The sequence below is a fragment of the Ovis aries genome, chromosome 16, assembly GCF_016772045.2.
Source record: "Ovis aries strain OAR_USU_Benz2616 breed Rambouillet chromosome 16, ARS-UI_Ramb_v3.0, whole genome shotgun sequence".
NCBI lineage: Eukaryota > Metazoa > Chordata > Mammalia > Artiodactyla > Bovidae > Ovis > Ovis aries.
The window spans coordinates 26,392,089-26,417,105 of NC_056069.1; the positions used below are offsets into that span (position 1 = coordinate 26,392,089).

General features: G+C 38.5%; 1 protein-coding gene across 2 annotated transcripts in view; it reads right to left on the minus strand.

The window, feature by feature from the left end:
- Positions 1-25,017, minus strand: part of ITGA1 (integrin subunit alpha 1) — a 170,418-nt gene that overhangs the window by 104,934 nt on the left and 40,467 nt on the right. For both annotated transcript variants that reach the window (XM_027980075.2, XM_027980076.3), the window contains exon 2: positions 1,945-2,065. In XM_027980075.2, coding sequence (XP_027835876.1) covers positions 1,945-2,065 — 121 coding nt within the window. The remainder of the gene's footprint in view (positions 1-1,944; positions 2,066-25,017) is intronic.

Genomic DNA, 25,017 nt, shown 5'->3' on the forward strand with positions numbered 1-25,017 from the left:
TTCATTTAATTTTAAATTCAATTGGCCACACTGTTTTTGTTTCCCTGATTTTCACACCTTTTCCATAAAATCATTGTAAGCATGGAATGTCAGAATGGAATCAAAATATCTGATATCCATATATATGTTCAAATGCTCATGAGCTTTCGTTCACATTAAAATGTAAAGTCTAAAACTATGGAGATAGTTGTTATCAACTTTACTTTTGTAATAGAGCTCTAATAAGAGTAACAGCCCTAGATAGTGAGTGGAGACTTGAGTTCTATTTTTTGCTCTGGCCCCAAATAGCTATATTTCCCTAGGCGAGTTACTTTAAAAACAAACTTTACTGACGTATGAATGACCCCTTTAATGTATACGAATTGATGAGTTTGGGGATAAGTATATACCCTTAAATCTATCACCACAATATATACCATAAACATATCTATTACTTCCCAAAGTTTACTCATGCCCTCTTTACTAGTAGTAGTTATTATTACTATTATTTTGTGATAAGAACACCTAACAAAAAATCTACATTCTAAGCAAAATTTTAAGTATAAAATACAGTATTGCTAACTATTTGGAGAAGGAAATGGCAACCCATTCCAGTGTTCTTGCCTGTAAAATCCCATGAACAGAGGTGAGGTGCCTGATGGGCTACAGTCCATGAGGTTGCAAAGAATCAGACATGACTGAGCAGCTAACACAGACTGTTAACGATAGGTGCTATGCTGTATAGTGAATCTCCAGGACTAATTCATTTTGCTTAACTGAAGCTTGTACCCTTCGATTAATGTTTTCCTGTTTTGCCCTTGTTTGAACCCCTGGTAACCACCATTCTGTCCTCTGTTTTTATGAGCTTGATTATTTTAGGTTCCTCATGTAAGTGGGATCATGCCGCATTTGTCCTTCATCTGGCTTATTTCACTTAGTAAAACGTCCTCCAGGTTCATCCATATTTTCTTAAACAGAAAGATTTTCTTCTTATTTAAGGCAGAATAATACTCTACTATATATGTAAAACATTAAAAAAACTATTCATCTGTCAATGGACATTTAGATTGCTTTCAAGTTGTGCTTTTTGTGAATAATGCTGCAATGAATATGGGAATGCAGATATCTCTTCAAGATCTTGATTTTCATTCCTTTGAATATTTACCCAGAACTGGGTGAAGTGAAGAAGTGAAATCGCTCAGTCATATCTGACTCTTTGTGACCCAATGGACCGAAGCCTACAAGGCTCCTCTGTCCATGGAATTTTCCAGGTAAGAGTACTGGAGTAGGTTGCCATTCCCTTCTCCAGGGGATCTTCCTAACCCAGGGATCTAATCCAGGTCTCCTGCATTGCAGGCAAATTCTTTATCAACTGCACCAGCAAGGAAGCACTTTTATACAAGCTCTACTTAAAAAAACTCACTAAAAATTATATTAACTACAAAGCAAAAGAGCTCTAATATTAATTTTGTATAGTTTTCAAAATATAAATATGCTTTAAAAAATCATACTAAAGTGAACTTAACCAATATTAAGGGGTTTAAAAGTGTATAAAATTCAGTGAGGTTCATTATAAATAATAGACTAAATTCAATAGGTAAGCAAAGTACTAAAAATATAAGCCTCATGTTATATCACATGCTTCCATATACCTTCTGTTGAATTTCAGCTAGACTAAAACGTGGACAAAGAACCCTTGCCAGAATAACATAATAACAAAACAATGACTATATTGAATAAGGCCCTTCCTTGAGGTCAACCCAGGTTTCAACATAATCACTAACCACAGCTCTTAATATTGTCAAGGATTTTTTCCTTTTTCAATTTCTATTACCAAATGATTAGACTACATTCCCTACCATAAGTGATTCGTTCTAAGTCTCATTCATAAAACAAACTGTAACCAAATAATATTTTCCATTACCTTGTAAGAAAACTAAACAACAAGAAAACCCATTGACTTACCATTTTCCTTCTTCGTTTTCATATTGTTGGACCGTATATCCAAACATGTCCTCCACTGGGCCGCTGAAAGTCATTGAGTTTTTCACATCAACATTGAATGACACACAGAAGCCTAGAACAACTTTAAGAGAGGAAACAAACATCCAGTTACACAGAGTTAACTATGATTCCATTATGTTTTGAATTATTAAGGCATTCTTGAGGTTACCATTCAAAGCTGCTGCTTATTAAAAAGAGCAATGATGCTCAAAGAATGGGAACAACCAGAAAGGTCTGCAAAGGTCTGTATTACTAACTGGAAATCAACCTAAGGACTTTAAAGAACATAAGTATTAACATTTGAACAAATTCCATAGTAATTTAGTATCTGTACCATTCCCAGAACCAAAGATTTCAGAACGCGTGGGAAGGAGCTGGCAGAAACTCATATGACTAACGCAGTCACAGATAGTTTTCCAGTAGTTATCCCTAGATCAAACCATGGCCACTAATGAAATGTAAACAGCTTTATTTTCCCATTTTGACTACAGATGATACAAGCATCACCATTTAAAGCCTTGAAAGAGGAAGCTTTCTCATTGCTTCTTCAAAAAGGAAGGCAAGCTATTTCCACCCAGAGATGGCCTCCTATGCAGGCTTGAGGTTTGCTCTGCTTCCATCTCTGAATCAAGCAGGGGGTGGAAGCTTGTACACTGAGGTCTCCTTATTATGTTGGTGGTGATAGCCTCACAGGTGGAGAGGCTAAATACGTTGAGATTAAATTAGATGATTCATCTAAAGAGTTTACTCAATGCCTGGTGTGTTAGTCACTCAATCGTGCCGACTCTTTGCAACCCCATGGACTGCAGTCCACCAGGCTCCTCTGTCCATGAGATTTTCCAGGCAAGGATACTGGAGTGGGTTGCCATTCCTTCTCCAGGGGATCTTCCCAACCCAGGGATCGAACCCGGGTCTCCTGCACTGCAGGCAAATTCTTTACCGACTGAGCTACAAGGAAGGTTGCTGCTGCTGCTGCTAAGTCACTTCAGTTGTGTCCAACTCTGTGTGACCCCATAGATGGCAGCCCACCAGGATCCCCCATCCTTAGGATTCTCCAGGCAAGAACACTGGAGTGGGTTGCCATTTCCTTCTCCAATGCATGAAAGTGAAAAGTGAAAGGGAAGTTGCTCAGTCGTGTCCAACTCTTCACAACCCCATGGACTGCAGCCTACGAGGCTCCTCCGTCCATGGGATTTGCCAGGCAAAAGTAATGGAGTGGGGTCAATGAAGGTTAAACCTCTTCAGTTTTTTGTTTGTTTGTTTGTTTGTAGTTCAGATAATGGAAATCCTTTATTGGCGAGATTCTTTTCTAAATGGGTTCTACTGCTGCTACTGCTAAGTCACTCCAGTCGTGTCCCACTCTGTGAGACTCCACAGAATGTAGCCCATCAGGCTCCTCTGTCCATGGGATTTTCCAGGCAAGAATACTGGAGTGCCCTCCTCCAGGGGATCTTCTCGACCCAGGGATCAAACATGCATCCCTATGTCTCCTGCATTGGTAGGCAGTTTCTTTACCACTAGCACCACCTGAGAAGCCCTAAAAGGGTTCTTCAGTTCCGTTGCTGAGTCCTGCCTGACTCTTTGCGACCCCATGGACTGCAGCAGGCCAGGCTTCCGGGTGGTGCCAAATTCTCTCAAATGGATGGTGTCAAATTCCATCTTTGGTACTAGTTTTTAAAGCATACTTGTAAAGTTCCAAAGTATTCCCCTCCTAGATGTAACTAAAAATTCTTCCCGAAGAATATGCTGTTATAAAATCACACAGTATCATAAGGTGTATTGAGATGATTAAATTCACTCTTTTGTGTTTTACAGCTACATGTAGACAGAAAAAAATTTCTTTCTTATTCACTGTATGCTCTTCCATAAATATAACATAAATTCAGACTCTAATTCATTCCAGGCTCTAATTTATAACTTTCAAATTTTGGTAACAATATTAGATGCTTATTTGATGCAGAAAATTGTACATAACTTAGAGAAAATTATTCTTCATAAAAAGATATTCTGTATACTTATTTATAAAGTCTTCTTTTGGTCTCCTGACCTGGAAGATCTCCTCACTTCAATATATTAAGGGCTTAACTATTAAGCCCTCTTATTTAAAAAAAAAATCCCTCATAGAAATAATTATTAAATACTACCCACATTGTAACTACAATGTAGTGAGATTTTTTTGAAAAGTACTTAAAGGCAGGGACTCTTATTCATCTTTCTTAACCTTTCTCAAAGTCTAGCATGGCTCCTTGTACACAAATGGGCAATAACATATTCACAGAATGAAAGATAACACATTGAAGGAGAAAATGTGACAGTTGTCAATAGACGTGGACTGGAACTACTATTTCATCTTAGTTAAGGAAGACCAACCTAGATAGCATATTCAAAAGCAGAGACATTACTTTGACGACTAAGGTCCGTCTAGTCAAGGCTATGGTTTTTCCAGTGGTCATGTATGGATGTGAGAGTTGGACTGTGAAGAAGGCTGAGCGCCGAAGAATTGGTGCTTTTGAACTGTGGTGTTGGAGAAGACTCTTGAGAGTCCCTTGGACTGCAAGGAGATCCAAGCAGTCCATTCTGAAGGAGATCAGCCCTGGGATTTCTTTGGAAGGAATGATGCTAAAGCTGAAACTCCAGTACTTTGGTCACCTCATGTGAAGAGTTGACTCACTGGAAAAGACTCTGATGCTGGGAGGGATTTGGGGCAGGAGGAGAAGGGGACGACAGAGGATGAGATGGCTGGATGGCATCACTGACTCGATGGATGTGAGTCTGAGTGAACTCTGGGAGTTGGTGTTGGACAGGGAGGTCAGGCGTGCTGCGATTCATGGGGTCGCAAAGAGTCGGACACGACTGAGTGACTGAACTGAACTGAACTGAACTGAAGGAAAACTTTATGGAGATGGAAATTTTCAAGTTAGATTTTTAAGGCTAGGGAGAGATACAGCTTGGCAGTGAGAAGAAAATGTGTCCCAAGGATTTGGAAGAGTCTCTGCAAGAAATAAGATACAGGACGGGACAAATATGGTTACAAGATCACAGAGGGAGATTTGCCTGGCTGGTGTGGAAGATGCAGGAGAAGAATGGATGGGTAGCACAGGTCCATTTATGTACATTTCCTGTTCATTCTTCAAGGATGATGGCAAACAGCTGGTTACCATCTTCTGCATAATGGCTTTTCATGTATTTGAAGACAGTTTTAAACACTGTTCACTCTACTCCAAACTAAATAGTACATGTTCCGATTCTTTCCTCACAGTTTTTTTGAACACTTTCAACAGATTATTTTTGATATGAGAGACACAAAAAATAGTACTCTAAACAGCAGGATTTCTCAGCTTTGACATTATTGACATTCTGGCTCAGAAAATACTTTGTTATGAGGTCCTGCCTGTGCAGGGTAAGGTGTTTGACAGCATCCCTGGTCCCTGGCCGTACGATGTTAGCAGTCCACCCTGAGTTGTGAAGATCAAAAATGTCTCCAGACATATGTGCAAAATCACTGTGAGCTGAAAACCACTGTACTATAGATAAGCAGTAGAAAAGCACTACCAATGATTTTTATCAAAGAAGGTGCCTGAAAACCAATTATAGTCTGCCGACCAGCAGCTACTACATCACGTGGGAGCTTGCGAGGGATCTAGAATCTCAGGCCCTCTCCAGATTTCCTGAATCAGAATCTACATCCCAACAAATTCCCCAGAAAAAGACTCCTGTTCAGGTCTGAGAAGTACAGGTCTATAACATGGTACCCCTCTTTCATAATATTGATGCAGGTAACAGAATTTACCTAAATTGAAACTACTCATCATCCTTTAGGAATACAAAGGGAAAAGGATTTCCTTTAATTAAGGTCAACCTAATTAAATAAATTAATTTAAGAGGTCAACCCCTCTTGAAAGATTTTCCCTGAAGTTCATCATCTTCAGTATACACGTGCATGCGTGCTAAGTCACTTCATCGGGGTCTGGTTCTTTGCGACCCCATGGACTGTAGGCTCCTCTGTCCACGTGATCTCCAGGCAAGAATACTGGAATGGGTTGCCACACTGTCCTCCAGGGGATCTTCCTGACCCAGGAATCGAACTTGTGTCTCATGTCTCCTGCATTGGTAGGCGGGTTCTTTACCACTAGTGCCACCTGGGAAGCCCCATCTTCAGTATAAGCTTCCCAAAGGCTATTCACAGTGCTTCTCAACATAAGACCAAAAGTTTTGGTTTCCTTCTGGGGACCTGTTTGTTTATTCTACATGTTGTGTGGAATGTCCGGGGGTGTGTGCTGAACTTTTTTTTTTTCATTTCCTGTCCTCAGAATTCCACAGGCAATTTGCCCAAAATGATTGTAAATCAGTTTCTTTCATGTTTTCTAAGACACCAAGGAGCCTGAAGCACAGGAGATGACATTAAAAAAAATAGTTTACATCTTGTTCTTTTGATTTAAAGGAGTGCATAAACAATAAAAGTAGCTTCTCGTAAATTTTAGTACAATGTTCACATTGCTATATTCAGTTGTCTTGGAACTTCATGTACTAGAAGTAAAGAAAAATCACACTTATTTTTAACCAAAGTTTAAAAAAAAAACCAGCAAACAGACTGGGGTGGCTTCAGGAGCAACATGGGGAGAAAATGATGGAAAAAATACACAGACAATAATCAGAGGTCAAAAGTAAATTCTGATTTCTCATGTACCAACAAGAGAGAATTTTTCCTTTATTATTAACAACTATATAGTATACTTATTATGTGTTACACGTCACAAGCTCCATCTCATTTAATTGGCTAACAAGCCTACAATCAAATACCACTATTATCACCATTGGACAGAAGAGGAGAAGGAGGCTTAAGATGACAGAGAAATTTGCCTACATTTCTTCAGGATTCCCAGATCATTTACATTAATCACTTTTTATATCTTAGTACTAAAACTGGGACGAGTTAATAGAAGGTAACATAGAGATGGGTTTAGAAGAGAGGCTACTATGAGTCCATGTATTTGCATCTTCTGAGGAGCAATTTGAGCGGGAGGCTCTTCCACAGTGGCCAGGGCTGGGAGCATGTTCAGAGGGAGGGAGGGAAAGATTGTAATAGAGAGAAGTCATGGCTACAGAGTTAGATAAACCTGCAAAAGGGGTTTCAGCTGAAACACAGGTTTCGCTAGAAAAGAAGTAGAAAGGCTTGCTCCCCTTCGAATATGGTGATGTGACTTATACATCTAAGAGCCGATAACTGAAGAGGATGCTGAGACTGTTGGTACTGAAGGACAGCTCTTATAAAAGATCAGTTTGTGCAATTTCTTTACTCCAGGATGGAGTATGATGACAACAAATAAGAGAAAGATGACAAATGAGAGAAAGAGAGGGAGAAGAAACCTTCAGTTGTATCATGTTTTCTGCTTACAAACATTTCCATATAAATAAAGGTATTGAGCTAGTCAGTAAACTAAGATTAGGAGGAGAGCAGTCAATACTCTCTTTTTGTGTGTTGAAAATTGGAGCTCAGAGAGGTTAAGTGATTTGTCCACGGTCAGGCTATATTAGTGGCAGAAATAAGACATCAACATTGGTCTTCCGAGGTCAAATCATAGACTTTCTGTGACTATAGTGTGATTGAGTTAGTCAGGTTAATAAAAATAAAAAATAACAACCTATCTCAACAAAACCCTCATATGGCCCATGAGAGCTCTTAATCACCTTGTAGCTTTGAAACATTTGAGGATAACAAGCAGGAAATAAAGCGGGCAAATTCTGGGCTTCTCTAGCAGGCATTGACTCCCCAGTGAAGGAAGGTCCCCCTCTTGCACACATCCTCTGAGTTCTCAAAAAAGTCACTGCAGCCTGTTTTATTGTTTGCTTCTAAAAAGTTTGCCTTTCATAGGGTGATCCAGAAATTTTGATCTAGTAATATCTAGATTAGAGTATTTAATAGCCAGAGGGATTCTGAATAGTTTAAACTCTAAGCCCAAGGCAATAGGGTATCAAATAAATGCTGACTAGGAATGTATATCCAAATGATCTTGCTTTCTTTCAGCAACTTCCGACACATGTTTATCCAATCTAGAAATAACAGAAATCATGCAGTTAACATGACTTTGTTATTTTTAAAGAATGAAATGATACAGTATTGAGATAGAAAATAATACTAGTGTTATTATATTACAGTTAATTAATGACTTTTAGAGCAAATTCCTTGATACTATAGAAAGACGGTGATCTTTAGAGATACACGAGCCTGGGCTTACACCTAGCCCTTTCACTTATATTATTTATTCAATTATTCATATTTATTAAACTACTCCAAAATATTAATCAAGTCTTTATTTTGGGTTGGATATATGCTAAGCCCTGGAGACAGTTATAAAAAGACAGTGCTCTTGTTTTCACAGATCTTAGAGCTTAGCTGGGAAAAAAATGGCAAGTGAGCCCCAGTTTATCATATTTCAAATAAGGTTATAAATACCTTCCATGTGTTGGCTGCTGTGAGATATACAAAGTATTCACGTAGCAATAGAGAATGCTCGATACTCTACTGCTTTCAGAGGTAGAATTCAAAGAGCCAGTTTACCATCTGGCATTTGAGTTTTCTTTTAGAAGTGGATTTCCCTTCATTCTGATGACCATTTGTATCTTGAAAAGTGATACAGATGTGTTATATCAATGGGGGCAGGACAGTGGGTTCATGGACTCATTTCAATAGCAAATTTCCTGTTTTTTAAACCCAGCTGCAATGACATCTGTAAAGAAAATCTAAGATGAGGGTGTCAGGCCTTCCAAATGGAAGGGCCAGCCGAGGAGGAGCACAGGCGATCCTGTCCTCTCAGTTAGATCTCTTGGATTCTCAGCTCAGTCTCCCAGAAGGTGATGCAGATTGCTGATGTCACCTAGGTTCTGAGTCAACCTCATGCCAATGGCAATCTACTCCCCTCTAATCGACTTCAAACATGATACTTGCTTTGCTAAGTCGCTTCAGTCGTGTCTGACTCTGTGCGACCCTATGGACTGTAGCCAGCCAGGCTCCTCTGTCCATGGATTTCTCCAGGCAAGAATACTAGAGTGGGTTTTGCATACAAGTTCCCTTAAAAGGTAAAATTTGATCAAGAGTTTAAGTGAATCTGTCCACAAAAGTGATAGAACTACATAATTCTAGTTGAAATCTGAGATAATTATTTTTATAGCATTGCAATCTTGAGAAGGAGAAGCCAAAGAACTCCAGTGGTGAAGAGATGGGAAGTAAAAACAGAATGAAAATAAGACAATATTAAAACTTTGAGCAGAAAGTATAGGCTCAATATGTGTTTGGAAATGTCATCATAATTTCAAACACGGAAAATCTACATTTTTCTGGAAAAAAACACTCTACCCAACTCAGAGTCTCCTTCAAACAAGTGGAACTTGCCTATACATTATGTAAAAAGAAAACCTGGCTCAGTCAATCTCACCATCCAAAGTCCTTTCAACAGAAATGACATAATATGTCAGCAAGATATCAACCTCGATCAGCAAGTCCAGAAAAAGCCAATCCAAATAAACACCTCGACGTTCAGGCATTTTCCAAGTTTCATCCTGGGAAGCTGCTTTTTAACTTCAGCTTGCTCTAGTGAGCAAATTGTTTTGACTTCCAGTACTAATGTCCTGTGGGCCTCCAGTGACTACAAATGGTATTTGAACTTCAAAGTGAGTTATGTGTATAGTGTGGATCTGTATATGACTGGTAGGAAAGAGGCAAGGAGGTCTAATTCTTGGCACACAGTAGGTGTTTAATACAAGTTTGTTAAATGGGACGGGATGGAATAAACAGAGAAATGAAGATTTTTAGTATAAAGGTCACTCTGGCTGTAAGAACTTGTCCCCTTTCAGAAGTGCTACCCAGAATATTAAACTCCAGTGGAGTGTTTTCCAAACAGCCTTTGTTAAAAATCCCTCTTATAAATTTTTCTACATAAGTTTGTTCTTCTACAGTGTTTATTTTCCTTTGTAGTATCTACAGACATCTGCTTTTTTCCCCCCATATCCTCCTACCACAAATAATTGCCTGCTTTGCCAGCTCCTCTCAGACTCTGCCTTCTCCTGAAAATCTTAAACAGTCTCGAACTCAATGCTGCCATCCTATCAACATCATCTTTTGGCTCTGTGTTTTACAGGATAAAAAAGCTGTAGAACCTTAGGGGTCCCTGGATCTCACTGTGGGAAACACAACTTGTATGTTTGCGCAAGCAACATGAGCACGGAACTCTGCTTTCCAGCTGTTGGCATCCTGAGAGCTGAACTCATTACCTTTTGTGGCTACACAGCATGGGAGAGTTGCATATGGAAAGGCATATTGCAGTTCAAAACAGAGTAGGATTGGACCCTATTTAAGTGTTCACCCAGATATATGACATATGCAGTCTTTGGACATGTGAGAATCTGAGGGAATGTTGTGTTTTTGTTAATGAAATCCTTTCAGTGAATTTTATTAACTTATAAATAATTTCTTCTCAGTGAAACAGTAAGTCATTGCCAGTTTTAAAGTTATTTTTGTTAGTATGTACAAGTACTTTTCAGGGCCAGAAAAACAAAGAGGAAGTATACACTATAAAATAAATGGTTTTCAGTTTACCTAGTAGCTTTAATTGGCAATTTTCAATTCGAGGCACTAAGAGATTCCATATTGATTCCTTTGTATCATTTAATGAGACAATTTTTCTGGATGGCTTTGTTGTTGGCTATTGAAAGCCATACGCATGTCCAAGTGTGTGAAGCATGGTTACTATTTCAGATACTTCCTTTGTTTCTCTGGGGACAGTGAGTTTATCCCACTTTTTTTAATGCTTATTTGGTTGATGTGTTTAATAATGGGCTTCTCGAGTGGCACCAGTGGTAAAGAATGGGGCCTGCCAATTCAGGAGACATAAGAGACTTGGGTTTGACCCCTGGGTTGGAAAGATCCCCTGGAGGAGGGCAGAGCAACCCACTCCAGTAGTCTTGCCTGGAGAATCCCATGGACAGAGAAGTCTGGCGGGTTATGGTATATAGGATCGCAAAGAGGTGAACATGACTGAAGCGATAGCACACACACACACATGCTTAATTACTCCAGTGAAAATTAGGCACTTGAAAATCATTCATATACTACTTCATGCAGATACTACTTCTTTGCTTTCCTGACTCATCAAACTATCTGTTCTGCATACTAGCAAAAATAACCTTAGGACTAGCAATGCTTTACTGGCTCATATATTTCACTGAGAAGAAATTATATGTGAGTTAACAAAATTCACTGAAAAGGATCCGTTAATAAAAGTACAACCTATTATTCAGGTTCCTTCTTCTAAGGCATCAAATGGACAGAAAGCATATGTTAGCTGGGTAAGACTGAATTCTGAAACTGAACCAGATAATACAAAAAGAGTGAAAAGTCATCCTCTTTTCTTAATTGTACAATTTGGAGTTTAGAACTAAAATTCTTAAAACACACCTCTGTGTAACAAAAATAACTTAGAAATAAATGTAGAAGAATAATCATAAAAATTTCAAATATATCTTGAAATCATTTATTTAGATTATTAAAATGTAAAGACTGAAAATTTAATGCTTTTAAAAAATATGATTGTTTATAATCTAACAGACATCCTTCACTTAGTGAAATTCCAATGTGAAAAAGTCAATTAAATTAGGCTGTCATTATTTAGACTGGAAAGTAATCACTGGTATTATGAGTCAGCTATAATATTCTTTCAAAGAGAAAGAATGCCTAGACTTTTAAAAATGTTGTGGTTCTTTATGCAAGTTCTTAAGAACACAATCAACAGATGAAATGAAGTCTAATTACATTTTAGTTTGCTGTGGATCATGAATGGTTATTAAACATAGCTTGTCTTAAACTCTTATTAAAAAAAAAAAAACCTTGTCATATAGCTCAGAAGCAGGAGGCAAAGTGTGTGTATGTGTGTATATACATAAATACTTGTTTATAAAAAATTAAGAATTTAAGAATATTTATAATATTCTTTTTGGAATACAATTATATAAATGCTTTCTGGTTTTGACACACAAGTGGCCAATTATTAACATTAATAAATTAAGGGCTTCATGAAGCTAACCAACAAGGTATTGTATATGACATACACAATAAAACACTGTGCAAACTTCAACAGTATATTGCAACCAAACCCAAAATCTGTAAGAAAACAATTATACTACACTTGAAAATCATTCATATATTACTTTATGCATATACTACTTCTATGGTTTCCTGACCCATCAAACTATCTGCTGTGAATACTAGCAAAAATAACCTTAGGAACTAGCAGTGTTACTGGCTCATATATTTCACTGAGAAGAAACCAGAGTTACCTAGTAGCTTTAACTGGCAACTTTTAATTCCAGATACTAAGAGAGGATGTTACTGATTCTCCTATTCCATTTAATAGGCCAATTTTTCTGGACAGCTCAGCTCTGCCCCTAATAATATGCTACCACTTAAACTAAAATGTTTCTGTATAACTATGTCCCTTCCTAGCTACTTATTATAGCAATTTTCCATTATATCCTTCACTACCAAACATTCTCTTCATTCAGTAGCCTCTTGGTACCTCTGTTCAATTTAAAATGTATCTAGTTTATCAAGAGGAAATAATGGAAGCTAAACAAATACAACTTGCTATTCACCTGAAAAAATTTGGAAAATAAATCAGAAAATATTTTAATGGACATTGGGATTTGTTTATAAGAGTTGAAAAAAAATCTTAGTAGCCTGGAATGTTGAAATATTTCAGAAGGCAAGTGTCAGCAGAATGCCCATTTTGTTTTCAGTGGAAAGAGATAAATTTTTTGATGCTTTCTTTTTTGTATTGAGATAGCACTAAACTTTGTTTTCTTAGCTATGTTATTGCTAAAACCATGATGATCTTTCAGCACTTAGAACATAATAGTTGAGCACTAACATCCTTGGATTCAAGCTCTATTCCTATCTAGTATCATCATCTTTTATATTTTTTCCATCAGACTGTTAGGGTATCTTGAAATCAAAGTACATATAGATGTTATAGTCAATATTATGAAGAACTGTTAGCCAATATTTTCCTTACATGGAAGCATTCTATTACTTAGAATCAAAACTCTAGTGCTTGTACTAAGTACTTGTTACACACAAGGATCTTAAAATTTAAGTAGAGGTTACTTCTGGACTAGAGGAAAGGTAAGGAAGAGAATAGGATCCAAAAAAAGATTTAAAAAATGTGGCTTTAGCTGTGTTTTAAGGGAAACTGTTTACTTCTCATTCCTGATGTTTCTTTTCACATGGAGGGAACTTTACAAGCTGCAATATTTTCTATTTCTGTACCTGCCCCACCTTTCACACTTAACTGATTGGTAAGTTTGGAAGGAGAAACTATCTGGGTATCTCGTAGAAGTGAGCCTGCCTACAGAAAAATGAATAAAACAACCTCCAAAATACTCTGATCTATTCCTCCAGTGTCAGGCTCTGAGCTGGTTTCTGAAGTGTAAGTTGGCTTCATCTAGGGGTCAACGGTGGGAATTTCCTTTACCAGCCTGTTCCATTCTGACTCTCTGTCATTTCCCAGCTGGTTCTGACCTCAAGTGATAAAAAGATTTGCCCATCATTGAGATTTCTCAAAAATCCCAGTGGTGCTTATTTCTTAAGAAAAATAAACATACTGGGAAAATGTTTGTATTTCACAATGCTTTGTATTGGGTACATTTGTATTTGCTATGTTATTCCTCTAATTTCCTTTTTGGCTTGCAATATTTCATGATTTAAAAGAGCTTCTGGATTTTCTCTGTATAATTATACGTTTGAAGTTGTTCTAACAGATACAACAACTCTAATTCTTTGTGATTTCATTAATTTTCTTTTTCTAGTTTCATAGTTCTTAACAAAGAAATTAGAACAAACACAAAGCCATTCTCATTTCTTGGAGCTACAAGAAGGCAAAAACAAAAGAACCTGAATGCATGGGCTTAATTATATTTACTCATTTCCTGCTTCATACATTCTTATGACTTACATTCAGAGTAAGGGGTGAGGGGCAGTAGAAGAAGATACAGGAGGCATGCTTAGGATAAGAGGGAAATAAAATAATTTCAGAGGCAGACAAGGTCAAAGTGTGGTAAAGATTCGGCCAAACGTTTGCTGTGAGAACTGCCATATCATACTCATAGTCTGGTGAACATCACTAGGGTCAACTTGGAAGGGTGAAGAAGCCAGATTTGGGAAATGAAATTAACACTAGGATTAACCAACATTCATTGTTTGCTTAAACGAATATACTGGCCTGGAAAGGTACTGACTGCTAGAATTTTCACTAGTTTCTTCCCAGACTTTTCTCAATAATTGTTCACAGTCTAGTTTCTTATTTCTTATCCTAGGGCTGTGCTATTTATATGGATGGATTAGTGCCTCTTCAGAGAATTGCAGATAATTCTCACCACGGAACTGAGAGTTACATTAAGAAAGACACACGTGTGCTGCTCCAAGAACTCATAATTCCTTACTCTGTCTGGGAGTTTAACTAAGGAGTATGGAAGTAAGTCAAGAAACATACTGACTTCCCACTGCCCATCTACTTCACAAACGCTAGTCTATCAGGGAAGATGTAAAAGAAAGAGGTCATCATTCTGTTGAGAACTCTTCAGCATGCTAGAGATGGATTGAATAGCTACTTATGAAAACATAAGCATATAAAGATGAAAGGAAAAAGTGCCAAGGAGTTTTCCAATTATCAGTAAAGTTAAATAGAATATAGAAAGATTAGTGGCAGATGAATGTGAATGCTTATTTGATAGTTTTCCTCAAGTACTGCAACATTAGAAAGATTGCTGGCCTCATCATTTCTCACCATTACATGTATTCTTTCCACTTTCTGGTCTTAAATTATTATTTGGATCTTTAAAGAGGCAGAAATTAATTCAACTGAATCAGTAACATTAACAAAGACTGTGCCCTGCCCTATGTCATCAATGGAATCTATTTTGTCAGACGAGTTTCTTATAAGACATACATACACACATGCTTGTCTCAAAATTCATCAGTTTATCATTCTTTCTGTTGCTGGAAGTGTGTTTTTATAAACATATATTTGGTTATAATATTGTCTAAACCTGAAGGCAATGGCACCTCACTCCAGTACTCTTGCTTGGAAAATCCTGTGGACCGAGGAGCCTGGTGGGCCGCAGTCCATGGTGTCCTGAAGAGTCGGACATGACTGAATGACTTCACTTTCACTTTTCACTTTCCTGCATTGGAGAAGGAAATGGCAACCCACTCCAGTGTTCTTGCCTGGAGAATCCCAGGGATGGGGGAGCCTGGTGGGCTGCTGTCTATGGGGTCGCACAAGGTCGGACACGACTGAAGCGACTTAACAGCAGCAGCAGCAGCAAGTCTTGGTTGGTTCTCAGAGCCCAGTAAATGTCCCACTCCCTAAATAGCATTACAGAGCCATTAAAAACAGGCCTCATTCTACCTTTCTGGTCTTATTACCACTTTCCGCTAAGAACTTCAAGTTATGGTTACTTCTTTATATCTACAGTTTCCTGAAACATCTTGCATTCTCCTCTGAATCACTTCTTAGCCTGGGCACTTCTATCCATCTTTCAAAGTCTATCTCAAGGTCACTGCCTCCACTGATACTCATTCTTTCTCTATGTTCCCATAGAACCTTTACAAACTTATCCCATAGGACATATTAATTTATATTACAATATACCAGTTTATCAGAGAAGGCATAGGCACCCCACTCCAGTTCTCGACCTGGAAAATCCCATGGACAGAGGAGCCTGGTAGGCTGCAGTCCATGGGGTTGCTAAGGGTAGGACGCCACTGAGTGACTTCACTTTCACTTTCATGCATTGGAGAAGGAAATCGCAACCCACTCCAATGTTCTTGCCTGGAGAGTCTCAGGGATAGGGGAGCCTGGTGGGCTGCCGTCCGTGGGGTCGCACAGAGTCGGACACGACTGAAGTGACTTAGCAGTAGCAGCATACCAGTTTATATGCTCAATTTCCCTGGTGAACTATAACCTCCTTAAAGTTAGGAATTCATATTCTCATCCTCAACAGTGAGCACAATTTCTAGACATGACAAGGATGGCTTGTTGAATCCTAATATCCATTTCTTCCTTTTTCTTGGTAATCAGATCTTTACTCAGCACAGCAGTCCACATGGCTAAAATACAACTTGTAGCTGTGTACAGTTCTGTGACAAACTGCTGGCCAATGACCAGGAAGTGGAAATGTTGCAGGAGACATCTAAGGAGCTCCTCGAGCAGAACTAACTTACCTGAAAGATTTACCCTTTTTTTACCTTTCTGTTTTCTCCTCTTTTTGTCCCTCTCCTGTCTCCTTTCCTCAGTTATAAATTCCTGCATAACAGGTAGAGCTCTGTCATGGACTGAACTGTCCCCTTCCCAATCTGTATGCTGTAGTCCTAACACTAGTGTGCCTCTATTTGGAGGTAGGGACTTAAATTTTTTTTTTTAATTACTTATTTACTTTTGGCTGTGCTGGGTCTTTGTTGGTGTATGGGCTCTTCTCTAGTTGTGGCGAGTGGGGGCTACTCTTTAGTTGAAGTGAAAGGGCTGCTCATTGCAGTGACTTCTCTTGTGGAGCATGGGCTTGAGGCATGTGGGCTCAGGAGTGAGCTCCCAGGCTCTAGGGCACAGGGTCAATAGTTGTGGCACCTGGGCTGAGTTGCTCTGTGGCAGGTAGCATCTTCCAGGATTATGGATAGAACCCATTTCCCCTGCATTGGCAGGCAGATTCTTTACCTAACTGAGCTACCAGGGAAGCCCAGAGATAGGGACTTTAAGGAGCTGACTAAGGTTAAACGAAGTCATAAGGGTGAGGCCCTGATCCAACAGGACTGGTGTCCTGATAAGAAGAGAAAGAGACACCAGAAATTCTCTCTCTATATACATGCAGTTAGGAAAGGTCATGTGAGGACAAAACCAGAAGGCAACTATCTACAAGCCAGGAAGAGAGGTATCATCAGAAACCAACCCTGAGGGCACCTTGATCTTGGGATTCTAGCCTCCAGAACTATGAGAAAATAAATTTCTGTTGTTTAAGCCATCCAGTCTGTGGTATTCTGTCATGATAACCTGAGCAGACTAACATATGCTTCAATTGCCATGTGAGACTATGACTTAAACTTGAACGGAAATGACGTGATGAAGAACTAGTGTGGTATTACGACGACAGTACAGCGACCCACACCGGCACCGAACTGCCCTCATATGGACTTCTTTATGTTGTATGTTATTCTGCAGTGTTCTATGTTACTTAAATCACTCAAAGTCACAGTTCTGTCGGTTACAGGGCAACCTAATAACGAATTCATTGGTACATAATAATTGTTCCATAAAACCTGTTGACTGAATGACTGTATGATATAAATAATATTCTTTTAAAAAAGTTTCTTATGAAGTCTAATTATCATCTCATGCAAATCTGAAATTTTATACCATTTAACCCAACCATTGTTTTTCTTTCTTTTTATTTATCTTTTGGTCTCCATTGGTACAATTCAACTAAACTGTCAATGATCAGAGCACAGATTCAAGTTATATCTTATCATATATTTATCTTAACAACTTCAACTTACTTTAAAAATACTACTCTTAAATAAATTTTTGCAACAAAATACTTTGCTCTTAACTATAACTTCATGATCACATAAAAAAGAAACTGCAGTACCTACAATAGCCCCCGAAAAGAAGTATTAGTTTATACTGAATAAGCTTTCAGAAAATTCTTAACTCTAGCTGAGATCATGGTAGTAAAGTTAGATTGAATAACTTAAGAGAAAGGTAAAATGTCTGGGATATACACCTTTACTAGGAAACATTTTCCCAGAAATACTGCCATATTATGGAGCCCATAATATATAATGTTGTAAAGGGCTCATTTAAAGACTTGCAGAGTCTGTAGAGTGCATCTTGTAGAGACCTGTAGAGTGAATCTTATAAAAATGTACGGATAATCAAGTGGTACTAGACCGGATGCACCCTTTTATGAAGCAGTAGTCAGCATCCTGAAGGTTCTATAAAGTAGCTTATCTGAGTGAAGGGCCATTTTACTGTCTCTTCAAAGGCTTCCTTTTCTGTCTGGTGCTACAATATAAACACTCCAATTTTAAAGCTTTTGACAGCTTACCAAGGCCAAACAAAAATTTTTAAGAGAAAACAACCAAATTAAACTCTTTTGAGCAATGGCATTGGGAAAAAATATATGTGTATGTATACATACATATTGGGCTTCCCTAGTGGCTCAGTAGTAAAGAATCCATCTGCTAATTCAGGAGCCAGGAGTTCGATCCCTGAATCAGGTAGATTCCCTGGAGATGGAAATGGCAACCCACTCCAGTTTTCTTGCCTGGGAAATCCTATGGACAGAGGAGCCTGGCAGGCTACATTCAAGTCCAAAGAGTTGGACACGACTTAGCAGCTGAACAACAACAACATGCATACATATTCTGTTAGAATAAAAAGTCTTCTCAATACCTAGAATATTTGTCAGGATTTAATACGCTTCTAGATTTCTGCTGCTGCTGCTGCTGCTGCTAAGTCGCTTCAGTCATGTCTGACTCTGTACGACCCCGTAGATGGCAGCCCACCAGGCTCTTCTGTCCCTGGGATTCTCCAGGCAAGAATACTGGAGTGGGTTGCCATTTCCTTCTAGTCATAATTTTATTCTCTATTCTAACATAGTGTTGGTAATATGTTGTTATACACTGTAATTCCTCCAAGAGAAATTCGTGTGACTGACCCTAGGTCAGGTAGTTCAGCTGGTAAAGAATCCACCTGCAATGTAGGAGACCCCAGTTTGATTCCTGGGTCAGGAAGATCTACTGGAGAAGGGATAGGCTACACACTCCAGTATTCTTGGGCTTCCCTTATAGCTCAGCTGGTAAAGAATCTGCCTGCAATCCAGAAGACCTGGGTTTAATCCCTGGGTTGGGAAGACACCCTGGAGAAGGGAATAGCTAACCATTCCAGTATTCTGGCCTGGAGAATTCCATGGACTGTATAATCTATGGGGTTGCAAAGAGTTGTATACAACTGAGTTACTTTCACTTCACTTCAGGTCAATCTACTGAATTTAGGAGAAGGTACATGGAGAACATCAAATATTAGGAATTAAACCTTCCTAATATTTGACTGCTAAAGTGATAAACCATAGGACTTTGTAATTGGAAGGAATAAGATGCTTAGGTGTTGTTTAATTTGGCCTTCCCATTTTACCAGGGGCCAGCAACTATCTACTTTTGGCACCTAACTTACTCCCATCAGGTGTTCCAGAAGGTACTGCCATGTTATTAAGTGATCCTGCCTCCCAGGCCACAGCTGACTGGTCCAAGAATGAGCATCAAATCTAAAATAGGCCATCAAGTGGATCAATTCCAGGGGTGGAGGAGTACTCAACTCAATCAAAGTACTCAACTCTCTGATCTGATGCAGGTCATGGAACAGGAGGCTCAGGAACAGACATGAGCTTGATTTTTGCCAGAAAGCAGTTTCACAGTGTGAAGCAGTGAAACTGAGATGAAGGAGGAAGTTCTAAAATACAGAAGGGAGTTGAGAGATTGTCTGGTCCAATAAGGGCTTCCCCAGTGGCTCATATAGTAAATAATCTGCCTGCAATGCAAGAGACCTGGGTTTGATCCCTGGATCAGGAAGATCCTCTGGATAAAGGAAGGGCTACCCACTCTAGTATTCTTGCCTGGAGAATTCCATGGACAGAGGAGCCTGGTGGGCTACAGTCCACGGAATCACAAGAGTTGGACACAACTGAGCGACCAGCACTGTATACTAGTCCAATAATTGGTTTCCCTGTCACTTTATTGCTGCCCTGTGACCGGGGGAGGGATGGGAAAGAAGAAGTAGTCTGGGGACTTCCCTGGAAGTCCAGTGGTTAAGACGGTGCTTTCAATGCTGGGGGTGCAGGTTAGATCCCTGGTTGGGGAACAAAGATCCTGCATGCCGTGTGGTGTAGCCCCCCAAAACAGAACAAAAGCAAAAAACAAAAAATTTAGAAAAAGAAGAGGGCAGGGTAGCTAAGAAAGGCTATAATGACTTGGTTGAACTAATGTTTCCCTCTTGTTTCTCCAGCCTCTCCTACAGCTATTTAAAAAAAAAAGAAAAGACTGAGAGTAAGAGAGAAAAAATACCAGGCCTGCTCTGTCACAAGTATGTAAATAAATCTGTATATGTGACTACATTATGAATATGCGGTATTCATTCAGCAAACATTAATAAAGGTCTACCCTGTGCAAGGTAATGTGAAAGAACTATCAGTGATTAAAAGGCAAAATAAACATTAGCCCTGCCTCCAAAGACATTTAGTCACTTGTGAGACACAAGGCATAATCAAATAAGACAATTAAGAGGTTAAAACCAGGGGTAAAAAAAGAACCAACTTCAAGGGCCTTAAGTGATTACTGTAATTCTGACTATTGTAATTTTAATGCCAGTTTTATAAAGCCTAACAATCTTAGCTTTTTTCTTTCCTAGCTAATCATTCAGAAGTTATGTGCTATCTAAAAGAGATTTGGTAATAAACATACATTGGGACATAATTAGGGGTAATCTCTATGTATTATGAAAAAGGATGACACCTCATTGAGACAGGTGATTAAATATACAAAAATCTCCTGAGAGGACTCTACATTTCAAGTTGGAAACTGCTTTCAGAATGTTATGTCTGTGTTAGAAGCACTGCCAGAAAGTGGAAATAAAACAGAATGAAGACATGACACAGAGCTCATGCCGACTTCCATTGCTAGGTCAGATTTAAAGTTGAAATCTTCCATTAGGCAACCCAAGAACAATTCATTTAAATACAAGTGAAAGGGCAGAATGGTGATGATGTCACCACGGAATAACTGCTGCTTTGTGTCAGACTGGTCTTATTAGGAGGGCAGAGCTGAATGATCCACAAACTGACACCCCTGCCTGGCGTCTAGAGTGAAAAACTACAGGACTGAGTGATTCTGCTGTATGTCAGTTATTTCACAACCAAATCCTGAAACATATTTTTCCTTCATGTCTTGAGTGCAACTACTATTTCATATTATGATGAAAGATCAGTAATATAATTTGTGTTGATACTTTCTATAAAGTACTTGCCTTTTAAACCTCTAAAAGTATAAAAAGAGCTTTGTGAAAAAGAAATCCAATTTTTAAAATTCAAGTTTTAACCTTTTACCAACACGTAGTGATTTTCTGGATGAACTCCAGTCAACTTAAAATGACTGTTAGGTTAGTTAAAAAAAACACCAGTCAAGTAAAGTAAAGACAAGTTTTCACTCCCTGGTGAAGTAATTAGGACTTATTCAAAAACTTCATGCAATCTTACATATGAAAGCTTCCAAAATTTCTCTTTGAAGACATATTTTACAGAGGGGACAATTTGCAAATGTGGTGGATCAAAGCCTTGTCATTTATTTCTTAACAGATAGCACTACCCAAAAAGAAAAAAAAAAATTGCAAAAATGCACTGGGGTCCAGAAAATGGGCTACTTAGCTTTTAGTCTTCTGAATAAGGCCATTGTCTGAACTGTTACATTAGTATGTTCTCATAGTAAAGCAGCTTTTCACAGAACTACAATACTCTATGGCTTTTCATATTTAGGAACTCAAATAACTTTTAATATATTGGATGAAATGTCATCTTGGAGAAGAAAGGATTGCTTCATTTACATATTTATTTAACTGGACATGAAATGAGGCCTTGACAAAAGCTGGTTATGTCCAACTACATGTTAGACTAAAATATAAATGTCCTGGGGTTAAGTGGCAGGTATCATATTCCTTTTATGACATGAATCTCAGCCAAACTGTCAAACCAGACCAAAGTTGAGGATCACAATGGTCAAAAGGCCCACATCTCAACATTACTGATGGTTAAAGGACAAAAGGAAAAAATGAGTACATACTGGGTAACAGTGTGAACACATAAATATTCTTTCTGGACATTTTAATAGAGGACTGGATTTAACAACACAAAACCCCCCAAACTCTTAAGTATCTTAAAAATATATTTAAAGAAAAGTATATTCTCTATATGGGAAGATGTCACTGTTTTCATGAGCTTCCTCTTAAATAAAGAAGAAAAAATGCATCAATGTCCTTTGAAAATTATTTGAAGATGTTATTTTCAGAACTGTATTTAGCAAAAACATTTTCAAAAACTTTTAAGAAGTTTTCCTTTATAGGGTGGCAAGTTTGCATGAATTCTCTTGTTTCACTAAACCTACAGATCTGTTGACACAGAAACTCAGATTGCCACATTTTCCTACAATTATTTACCATATCTTTTCTTTAAATTCTGTTTTTAACAAATTGAAGCATGACATATATTCAGTGTAATGGGTTGAAGTATCTCCCCCAAAATAAGCCCAAGCCCGAAGCGCTGGTATCTGTGAATGCAACTTTATTTGGAAATGAGACTTTTGCAAATGTAATTCAGGGTCTCCAGATGAGAACATCCTGTATTTAGAGTGGATACAAAATTTAATGGGACTTCCCTGGTGGCTCAGATGGTAAAGCCTACAATGCAGGAGACCCAGGTTTAATCCCTGGGTTGGGAAGATCCCCTGGAGAAGGGAATACCCACTCCAGTAATCTTGCCTGGAGAATCCCATGGACAGAGAAGCCTGATGGGCTACAGCCCTTGGGGTCTCAAAGAGTAGGACATGACTGACTCAAATACTCAAAGAGCTGAAAACATGTTCACACAAAAGCTTGTATGCAGTTGCTCAGAGCAACAATATTCATGAGAGCCAAAGGATGGAAACAATCTTAATATTATATCAACTAATGAACTGATAAAATATGATTTATCCATACAGTGGAATATTTTTCAGCTATAAAAAGGGGGAAAGTACTATAAAAGTACTGATACATCCTGTATCATGAATAAACCTTGGAAACATTCTAAATGAAAGAAATTAGACATCACATTGTGTGATTCCATTTATACAAAATATAAAGAATTGGCTTCTTATAGAAACAGATTTGTGGTTTCCAGAGCCCGCACAACTTTCTTTCTCGAAAATTTAATGACTGGTATCCTTGTAAGAGAAGAGAGAGGGAGATTTGAGACACTTAGAACCAGAAACAAGGAGAAGATCATGTGAAGACAGAAGTAGAGACTACAGATATGTGTCTACAAGCCACGGTATTCCAAGGAATTCCAGGAGCCACCAGAAAGACTAGGAGAGAATCCTAGTCTTCAGAGAGAAACTCGCTCTGCCACCATCTTGATTTTGGACTTTGATCCTCCAGAACTGTGAGGGAATCTTTTCTGTTGTTTGGGGGAATTTGTTACGGCAGCCCTAGGAAACTGATACATTCAGAAAATGGCACATATCCTCATTTTTGACAAATGTACATAAGGGCATAAATGATCACAAAGTGAATTCATCCATGTAACTACCACTTAAGTCTAGAAAAAGACATTTCCTGCACAACCGAAATCTTCATTTCCTTTTTAAAATAAGAAGCAACTCAATAACAAGGAGGAAGACAACCTCATCAGAAAATTGACAAGGGACTTTAAAGGACATTTCTCCAAATAAGCTACATAAACTGCCAATAAGCATGTGAAAAGATGCTCAACGGCATTAATTAGTAAGGAAAAGTAAATCAAAACACAATGAGATACCACTTCTTATCCAATAGGATGGTCATTGAAAAAACGCAAACAAACCAGAAAAATGAGTTTTGGAAAGCATTTGGAGTAATTGGAACACTCATATATTGCTGATGGGAATGTAAAATGGTTTAGCTGATAAGGAAAAGTTTGGTGGTTCCTTAAAAAAGTTAAACAGCTACCGTATGACCCAATAATTCCAATCTCAGGTATAATACTCAAAAAAGTGAAAACATGTTCACACAAATGCTTGTATGCAGTTGTTCAGAGAAACACTATTCATGAGGGCCAAAGGATGGAAACAACCTTAATATTACATCAACTAATGAACTAATAAAATATGATTTATCCATATGGTGGAATATTATTCAGCTATAAAAAGAGGGAAAGTACTATGAAAGTACTGATATGTGCTATATCATGAGTAAACCTTGGAAACATTCTAAATGAAAGAAATTAGACACCAAAGCTCACAAATTGTGTGATTCCATTTATATGGAATATAAAGAATTGGCCTATTCATAGAAACAGCAGATTTGTGGTTTCCAGAGCCTGAGGGGAGGGAGGGAGGTGAGTGATTGCTCCAGGGATACAGAATATCTCTCTGGGGTGGTGGAAAGTGCTGGAACTTTATTGTTATTGTTTCACAACATTATAAATGTACTTGATGTCACTGAATTGTAACTTTAAAATGGTTCAAGGGTAAATTTTATTTTATATATATTTTGCCATAAATAAGGGCTTCCCTGATGGCTCAGTAGGTTAAGAATCTGCCTGCAATACAGGGGACACATGAGGCTCAGGTTTGATCTCTGGGTCGGGAAGATCCCCTGGAGAAGGAAAGGGCAACCCATTCTACCATTCTTGCCTGAAAAATCCGGTGGAGAGAGGAGCCTGGCGGGCTACAATCCAAAGGGTCACAAAGAGTCAGATAAGACTGAGTGACTAAGCATGCACCATAAATTGAAAAATCAAAGTGGCTCAATTAGCCACTGCCAAATGAAACAAAATACACTACCTAAGAGTTGGGAATTATGCTTTCTGAGGACTTAAGCACAGGAGACAGCCTCTCAACTCCAAGGAACTGCTCTGAAGAGGTAAGGGAGGGGCTAGGATACACAGGAGATTTTGCAACAAAACAAGGTAATCCAAACATCAAAAGATTACTGTTAATTAAAGCAAACAGACATCTCAAGGTAATGAATTTAGTACTTTTTTATGTATGGAAAGATACAAGAGTCTGAGCTCACTGAAATCGCTCCTTTGATAGGCACCGTCTAGGGCCTGTATCCTGGTTTTTTTTTCCGTCCTGGATCCCCTCAAGGTATGCTGCCGGGGGCAGTGGCAGTGGCTGATGGCTTGATGGCCTCAACATCCTTTGTTTACTGA